Source organism: Hylobates moloch, unplaced genomic scaffold (genome assembly GCF_009828535.3).
Source record: "Hylobates moloch isolate HMO894 unplaced genomic scaffold, HMol_V3 SCAFFOLD_40, whole genome shotgun sequence".
NCBI classification, from domain to species: Eukaryota; Metazoa; Chordata; class Mammalia; order Primates; family Hylobatidae; genus Hylobates; species Hylobates moloch.
In genome coordinates this window covers 1,874,059-1,895,573 of record NW_026652315.1, presented here as the reverse complement: position 1 = coordinate 1,895,573, position 21,515 = coordinate 1,874,059, and the positions used below count along the sequence as shown (strand labels likewise).

The following is a 21,515-nucleotide window of genomic DNA, read 5'->3' as shown; positions in this document are numbered from 1 at the left end:
GCCTGCTTCTTTCCTATATTTATTCTTTTTAAAAATTGTTTGTTTTCCCCATTCTAAAATTGTAAGCTCAGTGAGGGCAGGGATCAGTTGTAACTCTAGTATTTAGCCGTGCTGTCTTATAATACACATTCGATTATATTGTTGCCAAACTATGTAAATGATTACTACAAGAATTTGGACAATATGATTTTCTTTCAACTTTTTAAAAAAATTTTATTATTATACTTTAAGTTTTAGGGTACATGTGCACCATGTGCAGGTTTGTTACATATGTATACATGTGCCATGTTGGTGTGCTGCACCCATTAACTCGTCATTTAACATTAGGTATATCTCCTAATGCTATCCCTCCCCCCTCCCCCCATCCCACAACAGGCCCCAGTGTGTGATGTTCCCCTTCCTGTGTCCATGTGTTCTCATTGTTCAATTCCCACCTATGAGTGAGAACATGTGGTGTTTGGTTTTTTGTCCTTGCGATAGTTTACTGAGAATGATGGTTTCCAGTTTCATCCATGTCCCTACAAAGGACATGAACTCATCATTTTTTATGGCTGCTCTTCCAACTTTTAAAAGTGAGATATAATGAACGTACCATAAGATTCACCCATTTAAAAAGCATAACACAGTGGTTTTTAGTATATTCACAAACTTGTACAATCATCACCACTAATTCCAGAATATTTTCATCACTTTAACAGGAAAATGCATACCTGTTAGCAATTACTTCCATTTCCCCTCTCCCCCAGCCCCTAGCAAACCACTAATCTACTTTTTATCTCTATAGATTTCCCTATCCTCAACTTTCATTTAAATGGAATTACATAATATGTGGTCTTTTACTCCTGGCTTAACACGATATTTTCAAGATTCATCCATGTTGTAACATTTTGTTTACCTTTTAGACAAGACAATGTTTAATACCCTTTCTAACTCTATGTTCAGATAGTCAAGTGAAGAGCTACAACCAAATTTCCCTCCCCTCCCCTCCCCTCCCCTCTCCTCCCCTCTCCTCTCCTTTTCTTCCTTCTTTTTTTGACAGAATCTTGCTCTGTCGCCCAGGCTGGAGTGGACTGGCACGATCCCGGTCACTGCGACCTCCGCCTCCCCTGTTCAAGCGATTCTCGTGCCTCAGCCTCCCGAGTAGCTGAGATTACAGGCATGTATAACCACGTCAGGCTAATTTTTGTATTTTTAGTAGAGAAGGGGTTTCACCATGTTGGCCAGGCTGGTCTCAAACTCCTGACCTCAGATTATCCACCAACCTTAGCCTCCCAAAGTGCTGGGATTATAGGCGTGAGCCACAGCGCCCTGCCTCAACCAAATTTCAGAAAGTATCATAATATCATTATGCTTCATAGTTTCTCTATGCCTTGAAGTTTACCAATTTTATCTTCTACAGATCCCAGGAAGGCAGCCTGTTAAGACTCACCAAATTTACTTCCTCAGCCTCCAGAACAATAAAATCAAACTCCCTACCTTGATTTTGAGATTCTGCTTCCCCCCACCCCGCCCCACCCCAATCTTCTCCTTGGATATTCGACAGTCTGGAATAATGCATTTTTACACTTCTGATTGTTTTCAGCAGATGTGTTGGCTGAGGTTGGATGGGGTTTCTTCCCACCTCTCTCTCCTCTCTCCTTCCCTCTGCCCACTGCACGTGCAACAACTTTTCTGTCATCAAAACGTGCAAAAAAGAAACAGAAAAGAAAGGAAAGAGAAAGAAAAGAAAAACAGAAAAAAGAAAAGAAAAAGCAGCCGGAAGTCTTCCTTTGTTTTCCAAGGAAATTCAGGTAAAAAGAGGGGTGGGGAAATGATATTTTTGACTTTGCTCACAATCCAGACGTAGGAAAGAAAAAGGATTTCCTTTGGGCTGCTGCCACGACTGTGATGTTTTATGCTGATAAAATATTTCCTTCTTAAAAAAAAGTTCTGGGAAAATCATGCCACTTCAAGTTGGAAGCGAAACCCACCCTAACTTTCGTCTTAAAACTCAGCGAAGTGAAAGGTTTGCTCCTCTTTCACGAGGGTTTTCTTCCTTACAGTTTGGGTCTTGCTACCAGGAGCGAGCTGGGTCCGCAGCGTTCTTCGGTGGCTGGCGCGAGAGGAGGACTACAGGATCCAGAGATCTTTGGAAACTCCAGCAGCTCCAAGCTTGTTGGCTACTACGATTTCCCTGAGGAGTGACGCTACGAGAACAAACCCTGATTGGTCAGGCCTGAGCTGAGTTCTCCATTTATGGACAGATTGCCCGGCCCGAGCCGAGACTCAGCCAGAGGAGTACGGATTAAGTGGCCGAAGAAAGAGGAGCGAGGAAGGGGAACGAGGCGGACGCTCTGAGCGCATCGGACTCACCTGGGCGGGCGGCGAGCCGCAAGTCCGAGTGGACTCTTGCCCTCCGCAGCATGCGCCCCGCCTGCTAAGCCGCCGCCGTCTCGCCCTCACCTAGCGCCGCCGATCCCGCCTGGATGGAGTCCCCCCTGGGTTCCCATTGGCTCCTGTGAGTGCTTGGGTGTCGGGAGCCTGTTTTTGGCGAGGAGAACCAACTTTTGAAGTTCGCCCAGGAGACTGCGTTCCAGCCCCAGCTCCCCGGCAGCGGGACCCGGCGAAGGCGCGACCGCGGCGCGAGTCACCATGGTGAGTTGGCCGTGCCGCGTCCTAGGACGCCGGACCCGGGGACCGGGCAGGAAGCCCCGGCGTGGTGCACCCACCTTGGGCGCGCTGCCTGGGCCAGGGGTGGAGAAGGTGGACGCGGGAGCCGGCACGTCCCGAGCTCTGATTTCCTGCTGCTTTCCGTAAACCCGGGCCGGGGGAGAGCGAGCGAGGGGCCAAGGAAAAGTTTATTCCAAGTCGCCTTCTGCGTCGCCAAACTTTCTGTGGCCGGGTTGCTATGGCTGCCAGCTGTCGGAAGCCAGGGTGCGAGTGCATCGGCTGCGAGGGGCACGGCGCGGGAGGGGGTCCCCTCCTCCTGCTGGGACGTGGGGGGCGCAGCTGGCAGGGGAGGTGCTCGGAGACTCGCGCCGCAGCCGCTGGCGGCGTCCCCTGCCCTCCCTGCGGCCGTGCCCGCCCCGCCCCGGGCACCCTCGCACCGACTCCCTCTCCTCCCCGCCGCCGCTCCGCCGCCCGGCAGCGCCCGCAGCTGTCCCGCCTGGCAGCGGCACGCGGGCAGGGGCGGTCCCTGGCCTGCCCTGGCGAGGGGCGGCGCGGGCCGCACAAAGGCAGGCGGGGGCGCCAGGTAGCGCGAGCACCTGGCGGCCGGCGGGCTGTCAAGAGCCCGGGCGACTCGGGCGCTGGCGGCAGCCACGCCGCCCCGGACCTGTGCCGGGCGCCGGCCCCGAGGGTCTCCGCGCCCGGGACGCCAAGTAAACACCTCCTGAAGAGGACCCCACCCCTTCCCAAGCGCGAGGGGATCGGGGCTCTTCGGGGATCCAGGGGACGCTTCGCACGGGAAGACGCCCTCGCGAGTTTCAAGTTTGTTGCTCTTTTCCCTTTGGCACTTTGGGAATGTGTGGAAGGGGCCGCCTCTTTGACTTGTGGCTTTTCTGCTATTCCAACTCCCCAGTCCAGCTACACTCCCCTCCCTCCCTGTATAACCTTAGCCACCTCCCTTGGGCTTTGGCGTGGTGTACTTTTCTTTCCGGGGCACAACAGCAAGGACTCTATTTTGAAGAGATCGGCAGTTCATCAGAAAAAAATAATCTATTGCAAGGCTTCATAGTTTCCACACTTGCTTCTTTTCAAGTAGTCCTGCTTAGGTGGATGATCTCGTCCACTTCTGGTTTGCTGTTGTTTTCTAATGGCTGTGGAAGAGAAGCCAAGTCAAAATGATAACCAGCACAACACTAATTTAAAAATCGATATCCCGATGAGCAGCCTGAGGGAAGTGCAGCAGAGGCCCATCGAATCCTGCACACAAGGCTCAGAAGCCGCCTTGCCCCGTGCTGTTTATTCCAAAGAATGATTACAAACAAACATCAACGAGAAACCTTTCAAGGCATCCTTGGCCAAAGCCTTTTCTTTTTACATAGTCCAAAATTAAGTCACTTTTGCCCCATCTAAGAGAACACTTTATCTATAAATTTCCTCTCCTAGTTTTAAGGTTTAAGAAGTCAGTCTACTCCACGTTACTTTTGGACCCCTCCCCTCACCCCAGCAGAGAAACATTCCCATTGGGCATGTGTTTGGGTAAAGCTACCTCACTGGGCACCTGGTCCCTTGAAGCAATGTGATAGTCCTGGTACTTGAGAATGGCTGTAATCATTTTCCGTGGGTCAATATGTTTACGTCAAGAACTTAAGGAATCTTAACTGAATTTAAGTACTTGAGTGGTACCTTGAGGAAATTAACTTCCCCTTTTCATGCGGAATGGACTGAAATATAGTCTAGGCTGCGTTTTCCAAAACCTGGGACACCATGCTTAATTCAGCCCCATTGCAGATGAAGTAGAGGGTTGGTCAAATGCATGCGAAGAAGGCATGCTGTAGGGAAGAGATGGTTCTATCCGAGGACAGTGTGTGACTTACCTATTGATGGGCTCCTTGCCATCAGCACAGATGGGCATGTTGTGTGCCGCCAGGCGACATCTGTGCATCAGATATGGTTGCTGAAGTCACAATTCACTGACGGAAAAGTTGAAACAGCTGGCTGTTCTGAAACAGGAGATGTGCCATTGATAGATCTACTGGATCCAGAGTGATTTGGCCAAAGTTAATCATTTCTTTCCTGACTTGAAAAATTGTTCATTATGTATGTGAAGTTGCCTTAGAATAGAGCATCATCTTAAATAATCAGAAACCCAAGTTACAATATTTAATGTTTATGTAAGACTCTGTCAAGCCAAATGATACTTCATTTTGTGTTCCACATCTGCCAGGCCTGCCCAAGTTCAGCTGCTTAGAACAGGAAGGGAAAGGACATTACCTTCTTTGGGTGTGGCTGAAGATTAGCATGGAGGCTAAAATTCATCAGAAGGCCCTTGGTGGCCAGGCACAGTGGCTCACGCTTGTAATCCCAGCACTGTGGGAGGCAGAGGCAGGAGGAATACTTGAGCCCAGGAGTTCAAGACCATCCTGGGTAACATAGTGAGACCCTGTTTCAGTTAAAAAATATTAAGAAGAAGGAGAAGAAAAAGAAGGCCCTTGGCTGGGCTATAGGGAGAACACCTATACCGTGGACTTCTTCTGTGTGAGAGTGTGTGTGTGTGTCTTTTAGGAAGTCTGGTAGCATAGTAGGAGGGCTCTCCATCTGTACTTGAGGCCCTACTAAGACTCATTCAGTTGTGACTCATAAGGAAAATAGCCATTTTCATTTTCTGACTCATGAACACAGTGTACAGCTTGTAGTTCACCTTCTATCTTCCTCCTGAAAACTCAGTTTGGGACACTTCTGTGTCTTGAGAAAACTAAGAACACTACCAGGCAATAGTTACTTGTGTCTTTTTCCTAAGGAGACTTGAAGAAGTTAAAAAAAACCCTGCACATCTTTATAATTTAGTGTAGGTTGTTTAGCAGAGTACAAAAAAATCTCTGTTGACTTTAACCATAATACACATCTAAGGCTTCCTTTATAGAATCTGGGCTTGTCATCATCTGCAAAGGAAGTTCTGCTTTTGTGGCCATGACCAGTTTGGACTCTCTGATAGACTGAAACCCATGGCTGTAGATCTGCTATGTACTTTGGATCCAGAAATTGTGATTCATTTTAATGCAAGGTTTCTGTGCATTAAATATACAGAAATATTTGAGCAAATCTGAATTGACCGTCACCTCAGAACATGTTCAAGATCTGTTCCCTTTTCCTTACTTGCATATACTTGTGAGTAAATTATAGATATGAGACATAAGAATACCCAGGAATAGATTTACATCCTAGAAATCTGATGGATAGCTGATGATAAGGTAGGTAAGTTCCTTTAGGTGATGGCATGGCATGTATTTAGAAAGTCTGGAATACATTTCAAATGTTTCCTGGGAAGGTAACCTACTTGATTTCCACTGATTAGTTTATCAGATTGCTAGTAGTCTCCTAGTCAAAACAACACAATACAACAAAACAAAACCACAAAGGAATGGGATCAAGCACAAAGAAAGTTTTGATGGAGGCAAAGGGTTAGGGAAATACCTAGAGTCTGGGATATTATCTAGGGACAAGTGTGAGTGGGCCATCCTAGTGGGAAATATTTGACAGCCCAGACATCTCCTTGGAGAGAAAACGAGTGGAGCAGTGGATGGAGAGGGATGGAGAAGTATAAGAAGCAGACACTTACTGAAGTTGAAAGTCACCTCCACCACACATTTGCTGAGGACTACAGCCTTGTCAGTGGTTGCAAACTTTTTTTTTTTTTTTTGAGTTGGAGTCTCTCACTGTCGCCCGGGCTGGAGTACAGTGGCGCGATCTCAACTCACTGCAACCTCCGCCTCGCGGCTTCAAACGATTCTCCTGCCTCAGCCTCCCAAGCAGCTGGGATTACAGGCGCCTGCCACCACGTCCAGCTAATATTTTGTATTTTTAGTAGAGACGGGGTTCCACTATGTTGGCGAGGCTGGTCTCAAACTCCTGACCTCGTGATCCTCCCACCTCGGCCTCCCAAAGTGCTGGGATTGCAGGCATGAGCCATCGTGCCCGGCCAGTGGTTGCAAACTTAAATGTCTTATAATTTGGTGGAGGGAGGCTGGCCTCTAGAGAGTAAATATGGAATATATGCGCCATTCAAGGAGGCACCACTACTTGATTCTAGGCCATGGTTATATCGACCATATTACCAAATTATCTTGTTTTTCAAGAGAAGCTAGAAATCTAGATTTTTATGCTATATCTGCTATTTCGCTCTTGTTGCCCAGGCTGGAGTGCACTGGCGTGATCTCGGTTCACTACAACTTCCGCCTCCTAGGTTCAAGCAGTTCTCCTGCCTCAGCCTCCTGAGTAGCTGGGATTACAGGCCCCGCCACCACGCCCGCCTAATTTTTGTATTTTTAGTAGAGACAGGGTTTCACCATGTTGGCCAGGCTGGTCTCAAACTCCTGACCTCGGGTGATCTGCCTGCCTCAGCCTCCCAAATTTCTGGGACTACAGACGTGAGCCACCACGACCGGCCTCTGCCAATTTTTGTATGTGATTTGATCATCTCAGAGGGGCCAAGGACACCTGCAGCTTAGCTGTTTGCAGCCACTTTATTGTAAGTCTTAACATGGTGTCCTTCTGTGAACCACAGTGATTCTTCTCATTCACTCACCAGGAAGAATGTCTAAATGTTCACTACACACCCAGTAGTGACATTCAGTATTTATCGATACATCCACACCTTCCTACTGGGTCTCCCTAAAGACAGGGAATTGCCTGGTATTTTCAGCTCATGCACTCTCTAAGCTATTATAACAGGGAAAATCTGCATCCAGCTGCTACTGTTTGGCGCTATCTCAACACCTGTGTAGGATGGTTCCACGAGTGGTGAGGCTGCAAATTGAGCTTTTCTCTTCAACCCTTCAACTCCTTCCTCCACTGAAAATGCCATGGCCTCCAATGTCACATGATGGCTTCTTGTTTTTCACTCCTTTTTCAGTTGAATCTCATGAATTGGAGGTCTGTCTCAGGAGTTATCTTGAGGGTTAGATAATGAGCAGCGGCGAGCATTCTGATAACTTAGAATACAACATTTTGCCTCTGTGCCTAGTGTGGGCATGTGATGAGCTCCCGTGAGACTCAGTGAAAGACGACATATAGTGCCTTGCGTTTCCTCATGAGACAAGTATGGGGCCTTATTATTTGTTGGGAATTTGAGAAAGCTCTTTTTATCTGCTTCAAAAAGCAGAAATATTTTAAATCTTCTATGTAAGTGCAAGGTATTATAAGCTTCATGGTAGGATATATAGGAATTATGTAGTCATGGTTTTCCAAGTTTGAGTCATCTCTTTTTTTTTTTTTTTTTTTTGCAAAAATGCAGCAACTTGTGTTTTTACCAATCTGTGATTAAAATGTTTCTTAATGGTGAGTTTTTAAAAAAATTCTTTTTTCTTTTTCTCACCATGCTGAGATGATATTTACAGAGTAAATAAGAGGTTAAAGGTTAAATGCCAAAGGTATTAAAATAAACAGCCTTATAAGCACATTCTGTGATAGTGGTAAACAAATTGTGTTTTGAATTTCAATTTCAGAATTTATGTTGGCAGAGACAAAAGGTTTTGGGGCATCCTAAGCAAAGTATTTTTTCCATGTATCTTTGGGACAGCCACACTTAAGTACAACTGCAAAAGCCAGCCCTAACATAGTGACATGGACTTTGACAACCCATAGAACTTAAACTGTACATGTGAATGAAGTTGGCCCTCCCTTCTGAGTTACCACCATGAGAATGACGTCTTTGCTGTTGTTCAAAGCACTTTTGAATGGTCATTTATGAGCTATGTAATAAAACCTATTTTTTGCCGGGTGTGGTGGTTCAGGCCTTTACCTTAAAAAAAATTTTAAAAATTAGCCAGGTGTGATGGCACGCACTGTAGTCCCAGTTACTTGGGAGGCTGCGGTGGGAGGAATCCTTGAGCTTAGGAGTTCAAGTATGCAGTGAGCTGTGGCTGTGGTACTGCAGCCTGGGTGAGAGTGAGAGAGAGAGAGAAAAAGAGAGAGAGAAAAAAGAAAGAGACAGGGCTGGGCCCTGTGGTTCACGCCTGTAATCCCAGCACTTTGGGAGGCCGAGGTGGGCAGATCACCTGAGATCAGGAGTTTGAGACCGGCCTGGCCAACCTGGTGAAACCCTGTCTCTATGAAAAATACAAAAGTAGCTGGGTGTGGTGGCGCACACCTGTAATCCCAGCTACTTGGGAGGCTGAGGCAGGAGAATCTCTTGAACCTGGGAGGCGGAGGTTGCAGTGACCCTAGGTCACGCCATTGCACTCCAGCCTGGGCAACAAGAGTGAAACTCTGTCTCAAAAGAGAGAAAGAAGGGAAGAAGAGGGAAGGAGGGAGGGCCTTATTTTTTAGTTTTTAACTCCTTAGTGTCCAGTGTGATCATTCCTGTTACTCACCAGACTTTGCACTACATCTCTCTCTGGTGTTTCCAGAAGTTACATTGTGCCTCAAAGGCAGAACAATTAGCCCCGCTAAAGATATGCAGTATCCAGCAGGTCCCTCTTTCCTGGAATAAGTATAAGAACTGCTCTGAAGGAGGCACACTCTCTTGGGTCTTTTGAGCTGTGATAATATTTGTTACAAATTTATTTATAGCACTTTATGGTCGTATGCTACATTATAGAAAGTAAAACATAGGCTACATTGTAGAAAGCCCAGAAGAGAGTTTAAAAACTCTATCCTAAATCCATTTGTTAACTTCACAGAGAGATCTAGAGACGTTAAATGACTTCCAAAGTCTCATAGCTAGTTTTTAGCTGAGCTGGTGCCAGAATCCAAGTTAGATCTGATCCAGTGCAGATCTAACCTTATTAGATCCCAGTCTAATAAGGTTTTTCTTACCAAACAGTGGTGGGAATAATTCTTAAAGAGTCTGGACATGACCAGGTAGTTTTCTTTCTGGGACTTTTCAAGAAAGTCTACTTGCAGGTGGAAGGTTACTGTACTACATTATAAGAAATTTAGAAGAATTCAGCCGGGCGCGGTGGCTAATGCCTGTAATCGCAACACTTTGGAAGGCCGAGGTGGGGGGATCACTTGAGGTGAGGCGTCCGAGACCAGCCTGGCCAACATGGTGAAACCCCGTCTCTACTAAAAATACAAAAATTAGCTGGGTGTGGTGGCAGGCGCCTGTAATCTCAGCTACTTGGGAGGCTGAGGCAGGAGAATCGCTTGAACCTGGGAGGCTGAGGTTGCAGTGAGCTGGATCGCGCCATTGCACTCCAGCCTGGGGACAAGAGCGAGACCTCGTCTCAAAAAAGAAAAAAAAAAAAAGAAAAAGAAATTTAGAAGAATTGACCCATAGTACCCCCACACCCTAACACAGTAATTATTTATGTCTTTGTGTTTCCTTCCAGTCTATTCAAACTCATTGTTCGTTTGTTTTTTCTTGAGATGGAGTCTCACTCTGTCGCCCAGGCTGGAGTGCAGTGGCACAATCTTGGCTCACTGCAACCTCCCTCTGCCTCCCAGATTCAAGCGATTCTCCTGCCTCAACCTCCTGAGTAGCTGGGGTTACAGGTACACGCTACCATGCCCGGCCAACTTTTTTATTTTTAGTAGAGACAGGGTTTCACCATGTTGGCCAGGCTGGTCTTGAACTCCTGGCCTCAAGTGACCCACCTTGGCCTCCCAAAGTGCTGGGATTATAGGCGTGTGCCACCACACCAGGCCTCGAACACATTGTTTTTATGTGGTTGTAATTATGGGGCAAATATACAATTTGTGCTCTGTATTTTTCCACTTGTTTTAGAAATCCTTTTTCTTGATAAGCATATTTGTTATATTTTGGTGGCAGTGTTATAATCCCAAATAGCCTGATTACCCACTGGGTGTCATAACTGTATGGAGACCTCCTCCAGAAGTGTGTACAGGGGAGAGTTCCTCCTTCCACCCACTAGAACTCTGTGGTCAGTAATGGGCTGCTTAATCTTTGGCTCCTGAAATATGAAGCCCCCTCTTTGGATGAGCTTGGGATGCATACTCCACATTCCCAGGTTCTAGCCCAAACGTGCCTACCATTGGTGCTCCCCCTGGATTCTGGCGTTGACACTCAAATATGTGACACCAGTGGGTACTCAGACCTCTAAATCTTCCTTGGCAAATATGAGTGGTCCTACCAGAGAACGGGAGTGGTTGGAGATGGACAGCTTTGAACCCCAAAGTGGAGAGAAGATATTGCCATGGCAAGGGAGGTTAGCATACAGGCTTGGTGAATTAGAGCTGGGCATGGTGGCTCAGGCCTGTTATCCCAGCACTTTGGGAGGCCGAGAGGGCAGATCACTTGAGGTCAGGAGTTCGAGACCAGCCTGGCCAACATGTTGAAACCCCCATCTCTACTAAAAATACAAAAAAATTAGCTGGGCGGGGTGGTGGGCACCTGTAATCCCAGCTACTCAGGAGGCTGAGGCAGGAGAATCGCTTGAAATGGGAGGCAGAGGTTGTGGTGAACCAAGATCGTGCCACTGCACTCCAGTCTGGGTGACAGAGCAAGATTCCGTCTCCAAAAAGATAAATTAGGTTCTCTGCCTCTGCTTATGAGAAGCTCCCCGTATAGAGGAGAAATGATAACAAAAGGCTTCCATATACATGATTTCATTTCATTCTAGCACCAGTGTGGGTTTTTATTGCCATTTTATAGGTAAGAAAATCAAAGTGTAGTGAGGGGAGGGGAATTATTCAGGGCCACACAATTTGTATGTAACCAACCAGATCTGCTAAGTCCATGCTCTTTCAAAAGCAGTTCAATAAATTATTTCTAAATTTGACAATGCCGAGTCCAAGTATTTGCATACTTTTTCATTATTTCACATACTCCTGAGGGAAGGTAAGGCTGATAGAAAATCATCAATTTTGGTTGATTTTATTCAGTTAATACCAGAGTGGGATAATTTAGACTTAAGAACATTGTCTATTACGAGTAGTAGTGTTCTGAGTTTTAATTTCCTTGCTTTGGGACTTTGCCATAGAGACTAGAAGATGTCATAGTGATAGCAAGCATAAAAGTAAAAGAAAGTCATACTGGCTAGGCATGGTGGCTCACGCCTGTAATCCCAGCACCTTGGGAGGCTGAGGCAGGTGAATCATGAGGTCAGGAGATCGAGACCATCCTGGCTAACATGGTGAAACCCCATCTCTACTAAAAATACAAAAAAATTAGCCGGGCGTGGTGGCGGCCGCCAGTAGTCCCAGCTACTCGGGAGGCTGAGGTGGGAGAATGGCGTGAACCTGGGAGGCGGAGCTTGCAGTGAGCCGAGATTGTGCCACTGCATTCCAGCCTGGGTGACAGAGAGACTCTGTCTCAAAAAAAAAAAAAAGAAAGTCATACTAGAAGGCTCTCTAATCTTAACTAAGATTAAAAAAATAGAAAATAGGAAAATGAGATAACAACAGAGATTTGGCTGTTTAATTCTTATATACATTACGGAATACAACAACAACAAAATTAGAATATCACATTGTTAGTGTCTTAGTAATTTCTTTGGTGTGACTACCATTTGATGTTGACAGCAATTTAGGATAACATTACATGGTCACAGAATGTTTTGGACAATATTTTCTGATTCTAAGAAATTTTCAATGAAAAATAGCTGTTTTTAGTGTCCTAGGAAGATGCAGACCTTACAGAAAAATTTAGATTTAAATGCAGAAGCATCTAATAAGCTATTTTAAGAATGTAAGTAAAGATAGCTTCCTTTGAGGCTTGGGAATGCTGTAATGCAGAAATATGCATCAATGCAAAATGATGACAATGCCGTTTCCCCACATCAGATTATCAGAGGTTCCTAACATTTGGATGGGAGAATGTCCTGAGGTCCTCTGAGAATATGTTGGAAGCTACTGACCTGTTCCCTGACAGTGTTTATAATAACAAATAAACTTTCCACAGATCATGAGAACAAACAAAACAGGAACAATCTAAATGTTCATTAGAAGAGATATACATGTGGCTTATTTGATAATATGGTATCAATATGGATAGGTGTCACAAGGGTAGTGTTTGGTAAAGAAGCAAGTTGTAGAAAGATGCATATCTGAAGCCATTTAAGAAAAATGTCAAAAACACAAAATAAGACTATGTTATTTGGGGGTCTATACATTTATTTTTGTATGTGTATGTATATGTATTTGTGTGTATATTATTAAAAAAAATACAGGCCAGGCGTGGTGGCTCATGCTTGTAATCTTAGCACTTTGGAAGGCCGAAGCGGGTGGATCACCTGAGGTCAGGAGTTCGAGACTAGCCTGGCCAACATAGCGAAACCCCGTCTCTACTAAAAATACAAAAATTAGCCTGGTGTGGTGGTAGACGCCCGTAATCCCAGCTACTCGGGAGGCTGAGGCAGGAGAATCGTTTGAACCCAGGAAGAGGAGGTTGCAGTAAGCTGAGATCATTCCACTGCACTCCAGCCTGGGCGATACAGCAAGACTCTGTCTCAAAAAAAAAAAAAAATTAAATTAAAAAAAATAAATCCGCAGACTAGAAAGATCCACACCAAGTTCAAAATACTGAAGGGGGAAAGAGGAAAGGGAGACGACCAAGTCAGTAATGTTTTATTTGCTTTACATATAGAAAAATCCAAAGCAAATATGATGAGACATTATTAATTCTAAGCAGTTGTACATATATATTTCTTTGTTATTCTCTGTAGTTTTAACATCTTTTCTCAGTTCAGATGAAAAAATGCATATAAATATAATTCTTCATTTAACTTCAGGAGGTTTATAAACCCCTGAAGCCCATACAGTAGCATTCCAAGAATTACAACAAACATTGTGTTGAAATGAGTATTAGGGAGTATGGTCAATTTTGGATCTATGTCAGGTTATTTCAATGACAGTTGACATACAGTCGCATCAATAGTGAGTCCCACTAACTATTGTGTAAAGAGCCATTAGGGGATATGTCTCCCAATGTTCAATACATCTTAGCTCTGCTTAGCCACCTTTTCTTGTGTTGCTTTCAGTGTGACCAATCACCCAAACTCAGTAACTTAAATAATAAGCGTTTATTCTTATGATTTTGTGCACTGGCGTGGCAGTTCTGGTCTCAGCTGGTTCATTCAATCACTGTGGTCAGCTAGTGGCTTGGCTGGGAATGGATGATCTAGGGTGGCCTCACTCACATGTCTGGTAGTTGGTCCAATCTCAGCTGGGGCCATGGGATGGCTTGGCCATGTGTCTCTTGTCACAACAGGCTAGCTCTGGCTTGTTTCCATAGTAGTGGTCACACCACAGGGTTCCCAAGAAAAGCAAGGGTACAAGCTCCAGGGCACACGCATTTTTCAACCTTTGCTTGCATCATGCTTGCTATTATCCCCATTGGCCGAAGCAAGTCACACTGTCAAGTCCAGAGTCATTGTGGAAGAGGACTGCCCAAGGGCTCAGATTCAGTTCCCCACCCTCAACCTTTTCTGTCAACTTTCCCACATTGCATGAATACTTGGAGGCAGGAATAGATTGAGTGGTAGCTCCAGTTTTCTCTGGCTGATCCCCTGAACCCCTGTGTTCGACAGAAGCCAGCATGGCTGCTGCACTGTCTGCTGCTGCTTTCTCAAGCAAGGCATGAGGAATTGGAGCTGAAGTCCTTTTGTATTGATGAGGCTCAGTCTCACTCTAAAACTGCTGTCTTTTGTTGGGGCAAAAAAGGGCAAAAACAGAAGCTAACAAGAAGAAGAAAAATCATTTTCTATCTGCCTTTTAAAGGGTGCTTTACAAGAATAACAAACATTTTACATAAAGTCCAAAGTTAGAGAGCAATGAATCATGCCAAACCATGCTGGGCTCAATGGCCTGCTGGACAGAAAGGGGAATGCAGGCCTTTCAAGGTGGGGACAATACTTCTTGCTGCCCAATTCTGCATTTTCACCCACCTCTGAGCTGTCCATGTGGAGAGACATTCCTCACACAGACAAAAATTCTTTTTTTTTCCCCTTGGTTGAAAGTCATGTCTTTTGGACTGTAAGATGGTTCTCAAAATAACCCTGTGTCGATTCCATATTCTGTGAGCCACAGATTGTGCTATCTGTGGGCTCCTCAGGATGTGAATTGAGTAGGATTAGTTTAGCTTCATGCCCAGGCCTTGTACAGGACATGAAAAATTCCTTAACCTACTAATCTTTCACTTTGACTTTCTGTTCTGTCTCTCAATCAAAAATTTAAAAATACGTAAGTGGAGAGAAAACAAATCCCTCAACTTCAACAATTGACAACTCACGACCAATCTTGTTTTCACTGTTCTTATCTTCTCCTAGTTTCTTTAGAAGCAAATCCTAGATAGCATACCATTTCATCCACAAATATCTCCATATTATATTGGCTTTCACATAGAACAAAGCTAGACACTAACTGCTCATTGGACTGAAAGAAGAGATATACTCAGAGAACCAAAGCAAATAGCTTCCCTTTAACTTTTAATAGGAGTGGCTTTGTTTTATAGAACGATGTAGGCATCTCCAGCCACTGAGGGGACTTCTTCAAGCTTGGCCCAGCCTCATCCACAGAAGGATCTGGCAGCGATACCTTGGCATTCATAGTCTCAGTGTGCAGGACAGCATTGGTTCCCCACCTTACAGTCCCAACTCTACCTAGGCACTACTCATATGTATCATGGTAATGGCTGTGGAAAATAATATCCCTCCCTCTCCCCCTCCCTTCCTCTCTTCCTCTTTTTAGAGATGGGGTGTTGCTGTGTTGCCCAGGCTGGTCTCAAACTCTGGGCCTCAAGTGATCCTCCCATCTCAGCCTCCCAAAGTGCTGGGATTACAGGTGTGAGCCACCACGCACAGCCTCTTTCTTTTTCGACAGGGTCTTGCTCTGTCACCCAGGCTGAAGTGCAGTGGTGTGATCTTGTCTCACTGTAACCTCAACTTCCTGGGCTCAAGAGAGCCTCCCATCTCAGCCTCTTGAGTATCTGGGACTACAGGCATGAACTGCCATGCCTAGCTAATTAAAAAAAATATATATATAATATATATATAAAAATTTATATATATATTATATATATAAAAATCTATATATATATAAAATATATATATATATATATATATATATATTTTACAGGGTCTCACTGTGTTGCTCAGGCTAGTCTAGAACTCCTGGTCTCCAGCGATCCTCCTGCCTTGGTGGCCCAAAATGCTGGGATTATAGGTGAGAGCTACTGTGCCCAACCTTGTTTCTTTCAGTGACCAAATAGCTTTAAATATAGAATGTCAAGATGAGAAGTATCCTGGAGACCACTTCCAGGGTAGTCTATGAAATTGTTTGTGTCCATGTTCATTCTTATGTGAATTTTTTCCTGGGAAAAAGATTCATAAATCCCCAATATGGTTCATGGTCTCCCCAAGTGACCCTTTAAGGTCCAGAGAATTGTAGTGGCCTGACCTAGATCTCTCAGTTACTAGGTAGGTAATAGCAGAGTTGTCCCTAGAATACAAGTCTCTTGACCCACAGTTCAGGAATTATGGTCGTAAACCTGCTTTTACTGGAAATGTTTGAAAATCAAACATAATAGAGTATTAGAAGTGAGGTTCAAAGTGGTAAATTCTTCTGTGATCACAAAGAGAAATGCATTCAATACAGACTCCAAATAAATATAAGTCAGGGACATAAAGTTTTTACTTTATATAAATAATTGAAAACCCATTTTCCTGTTGAGGATACATTGATATTAATTATAAAATTAGTATTTAATAGTTGAAGGCACATAAGAAATTGCTGGGCCTTAATATCTGGACTTGAGCAGATTTCTATGCTTTGTTTATATGATCTAGAACTAGGGCTTGGGGTGTAGAAAAACTGGGATGGCCTTTTCCTTCTAGCTCTTTCTCTCACACACTCCCACACCCCAAACCCATCCTCCAACTAGTGTCCTTTTCTTTCCCCACAAGGCCTCTTGCCCATCCTCTCCTTGAAGCATTCATCTGGATTTGGAAAGGATGAGGAGAGCTGGAGAAGGCGGGAGACATAGTTTGCACCTGCTGAGAAGTGAGGAAACATAACTAAGGCCACTAAACGAAAGGGAGCTCTCTCCTCCTCCACACCCTCCTCATCCTCCTCTTCCTCCTCTTCCTCTTTCTGCTTTTTGTCCTCCTCCTCCTCCTCCTCCTCCCTAAGGCTCTCTTTATCCTCCTTGGTCCAGCCCTGCTTAGCAACTCTCCAAGCAAGCATGGAGGACAATGTGGCAAGCAGTTTGCTCTATGGAGACGGAGACACCGTCCTCTTTGTTTGGGGCTATGAGTCAAGAGTCTTCAGTTTTTTGCAGCAGTTGTATTTACGTGTCAGTTGACGAAAGTGAATTTTATATGCTCCAATTAAGATGTAGTGAATTGTGACATTCTACCACTTGCCAAGTCCTAGGATTCCACCTCTGCAGTGTGGCTACACTCACCTATATCAGCTGACCAAATTCATCCACTTGGTGTTTCCCTTTCAGGCTTAGATGTTCTCCATCTTCAGCTTGTATCTGGCTGGAATCAGTTCACTCACCCTCTCCATCCCGTCAGTCTAATTCTTCTTTTAGACCAGCCTTAACTCTGCCTTCTTGAGCCTCATCATTGAAAATTACCTCCTTGGCCAGGTGTGGTGGCTCAGGCCTGTAATCCCAGCACTTTGGGAGGCCAAGGTAGGCGGATCACCTGAGGTCAGGAGTTTGAGACCAGCCTGGCCAACATGGTGAAATCCTGTCTCTACTAAAAATACAAAAAAAATGTCATGAGCACTTTATCTATAAAGATCTTATAATTGTTAATGTGCATTTTATCTTTCCTTCTGATCAGTTACTTTTCAGGTGGAATCCTTGTTCAGCTTTGTATCCCAGCCTCTCCTCTCCCCATTCCCACCTCCCCTCGTTGTTTCTTGACTTCCAATACTGAGTATACGATACTATTTTAAAACTTAATGAGAGGACCAGGCGCGGTGGCTCACACCTGTAATCCCAGCACTTTGAGAGGCTGAGGTGGGTGGATCACCTGAGGTCAGGAGTTCAAGACCAGCCTGGTCAACAGGGTGAAACCCCATCTCTACTAAAAATACAAGAATTAGCTGGGTGTGGTGGCGGGCACCTGTAATCCCAGCTACTTGAGAGGCTGAGGCAGGAAAATTGCTTGAACCCAGGAGGTGGAGGCTGCAGTGAGCTGAGATCATGCCATTGCACTCCAGCCTGGGCAACAAGAGTGAAACTCCATCTCAAAAAAAAAAAAAAAAAAAAAAGATGCTTAATGGGAGGCAGGGCACAGTGGTGCCACACCTGTAATCCCAGCACTTTGAGAGGCCAAGGGAGGCAGATCCCTTGAGTTTAGGAGTTCAAGACCAGCCTGGGCAACATGGCAAAGACCTGTCAATACAGAAAATAGCCGGGTGTGGTATTGCACACCTGTAGTCCCAGCTACTTGGGAGGCTTATATGGGAGGATTGCTGGAGCCTGGGAGGCAGACGGTGCAGTGAGCCGAGATTGCAGAGAGAGAGACCCTGTTTCAGGAAAAACAACAACAAAAAACCCCAAAAAACTTAATGGGAAAAATGTTTGTATTTCTTTTTGTTAAGCATGAGTATACAATCTTTAAAACTACCCCCAGGTCTTTTCCTTGAGGGACAAAAGTAGGATGCAGAACTGCCTACAAGGTAGAGCATTCTTAAAATCTACTCCAAAAAACTGCTGCTGATGGGTACTCAGCTGATAGAACGAATAGGTGAAAGCACCCTGTGATTTAAATGTGGCAAGCCTTTGATTTTCGTTGGAACCTTCTCTGACGTGTGTCACTCCTCACTCCGTTGTGCTTGCCCTTTGGAAAGATGGAATGTTGAGGACAGAGAGGAGACAGCTGATAAAAAGACACTTAAAAGGGCACCTGAAAGCCATGTGGCTTGTCCCTGGAAGGCAGTAGAAAGCAATCTGCAGTCATGATGCCTTTCTTCACTCATCAGCAGCTATAATGTTGAAAATGGGGTGAACGCCTTCCCCCTACAACTGTTTAACAAAAGGCGGTTCTCCTAGAAAACAGAATCTGTTGTATATGTTGCCAGTGATTTTCACAAGTGTAGACGCCTAAGAAATAGGCAAATATGCTGAGCGCGGTGGCTCATACTTATAATCCCAGCACTTTGGGAGGCCTAGGCAGGTGGATTGCTTGAGCCCAGGCATTCGAAACCAGCCTGGGCAACATTGTGAGACCTCGTCTCTACAAAAAATAAACAAAAATTAGACAGGCATCGTGGTGTGTGCCTGTAGTTCCAGCTACTTGGGAGGCTGAGGTGGGAAGATTGCTTAATCCTGGCACAGTGAGGCTGCCGTGAGCCCTGATCATGCCACTGTACTCCAGCCTGGGTGACAGAGTCAGAGCCTGTCTCAAAAAAAAAAAAAAAAAAAAAAAAAAAAGGCAAATACAAGAGATGGAAAAAGGAATTGAAAGAATTGCCATGGGTAGTGCATTAGACAATTTGCTTTTTAAAATTGCATGTGGTTTTGAAGGACAGGTTGAATGTGGATGTTTAAAATGCTTAGGTAAAACTAAGACTGGCAGGGTCAAACTGTGCCCGTGAAATCTTTGTTCTGGAACTCAAGTGAAAAATTGGCAGATTCGTACTTTTTGAGCTTTTTAGAGTCCATTTCCAGCTCCAGGTGGCTGGGTGAAGTATCCTAAGCTCTACAGAAGGGTAAAAGAAATAGCCTCCCACATGAGTGGCAGGAGTAGGTAACCTGTACTATCTGGAAAGATATCTAGACCACCAGTTAGAACATTTGGAAGGAGGAATTGCCAGTGGCTTGTAGACAAGGAATGGAGGACTTGAGACAGGCAAGGTAAATTGGGGCCCTCCTGCCAATCGGAAGTTTTTGAGTGATATTTTTAATATTTATTATTCCGTCCTCCTTGGTTGGAAAGTCATGACGGAGAGGGACACTGTCATGCTTGTGGTTCGTGTTTGTATTTCTGGCATGGGGTAGACTTGGCAACTTTGCTGAATTGAACAACTGTTTGCCACTAGACGAAAAGTGCCCAGAGGACTGAAAACCTTCCAATTCAACTTGGTGGCAGCAAGGCAGCCGCCAGTGAATGAGTGATTGATGAGAGCCAGCAGATTAAAGGAGACAACTAATTGTAAACTGGAAATATTTTTCAAAGATAAAAATATCCCCCTCAGATAAAACCACTAGGGCTTCCTTTTGAGTTTTCTTTTCACAGAACAGGATATTAGTGGTTCGGTGGGGCTCCTGCCGGAGGGAGTAGCTGTGGAGGGAAGCTGGTAGGCCGGGAAGGTTTCTACCTGTTTCTCACTCCTTTCCTACTCGGGCCCCTTCAATTGAGAGGCTAGGTAATTAATTACCTGAGATCACACAACCAGTCCTGACCTCTCCCCACAAGGGGTGGAGCTACTCTTTCCAGGTCAAAATGGAAACCAAATTCACAGGGGCACTATCCGTTCAAAAGCTCCCAACTCCGAACAGAGAGCTGTTGCAATGGTGCCCACCTGGGCACCATTTTGGAGCCTGATATTTATGATCACATGTAGGTTCACATGCCAGGTGCCCAACTGGCGTGGAGGCAGCAGCCTGTTCGAGTTCTGCCACCTGAGGACACCCAGACCTGTGACCCCAAGCAAGGGCTTTTCTGATCTTTGTGGGGGAGTGGTTAGACTGCTTTTGCTGATATAAAAGATCAGTGCCAGATTCATGGCCAGGATAAGAAGGTTTTCCTGGTTAGGTGATACGGACTTTCAGAATGTAAAATTTCCTGACCAAGGTTGTGTGTGTTCTGGTTTAAAGAGGAGAATTTGCTGCCTGTGTTTTTCCTTAAGCTAACGTACCATCCACCTGTGCTAGAGGAATCTGGTATTGCTCTCCTCCAAAGGCCAGGACAGTCTCAAAGGAGACATGCTAATGGCTTAATTGTTTTGTTTATTCTGCTCCTCACAAATTCCAGTAGCTTCATTTACATTGAGAGAACTTTTTTCAAGTGTCGTGTCATTTCCCTTGGTTTTGAACGGCTCTTAATGTTTGCCGTTAATGTTGTTTTGAAAGGTTGATCGAGCCCGTTAGTGATGGGTGTGGCTTTCTCCAAATGGGGGTTTTTCTTAGTGTGTGATAGAGAAAGTGAGAGTAATTTTAAAAATAAAATATGCACATTTTTTCTATCTGTACACACAAACTCTAGATTATTTTGGGGCCTATTTATGTTCACATGCTTTAGGTTTTGGGGGTTAAAAGATTAATGTGTACAAGGGAATGATGATATTTAACAGGACAAAAATTTCACTTTTACAGAGCTGTGGTTTGCTTTTCAAAATATAGAGGTTTGTTTCTTTACCTTTGCGTTTTTTTCTTTCTTTTTTTTATTTTTTTGAGATGGAGTTTTGCTCTTGTTGCCCAAGCTGGGGTGGAATGGCGTGATCTCGGCTCACTACAATCTCCACCTCCCGGGTTCAAGTGATTCTTCCGCCTCAGCCTTCCAAGTAGCTGGGATTACAGGCGTCCGCCACTACACCCAGCTAGTTTTTTGTATTTTTAGTAGAAACGGGGTTTCTCCATGTTAGCCAGATGGTCTTGAACTCCTGACCTCAGGTAATCTGCCCGCCTCGGCCTCCCAGAGTGCTAAGATTATAGGTGTGAGCCACTGCACCGGGTCTGTTTCTTCATCTTTGACAAAGAATCCAGTATAAGACTATTCTGGTTCATGTTGTAAATGCATTTTTTTTTTTTTTTTTTGAGACAGGGTCTCTATCTCTCACCCAGGCTGGAGTACAGTGGTGCCATCACAACTCACTGCAGCCTTAAACTCCTGGGGTCAAGCGATCCTCTTACCTCAGCCTCCCAAGTAGCTGGGACTACAGGCATGCAGCACTACACCTGGCTTAAATGCATTTTTATAATTTTAGTATAAACAAGACATTTTAGATTGATTAAC

The 21,515-nt window shown here is 44.9% G+C and overlaps 1 protein-coding gene across 1 annotated transcript in view; it reads left to right on the top strand.

Moving 5' to 3' along the window:
- The first annotated feature begins 2,031 nt into the window (after nt 1-2,031).
- LOC116463534 (unconventional myosin-Ie) overlaps nt 2,032-21,515 on the top strand; it is a 235,729-nt gene continuing 216,245 nt past the window's right edge. The window contains exon 1 of the mRNA XM_032146671.2: nt 2,032-2,634. Within this exon, the coding sequence (XP_032002562.1) occupies nt 2,632-2,634 (3 nt within the window). The 5' untranslated portion in view covers nt 2,032-2,631. The remainder of the gene's footprint in view (nt 2,635-21,515) is intronic.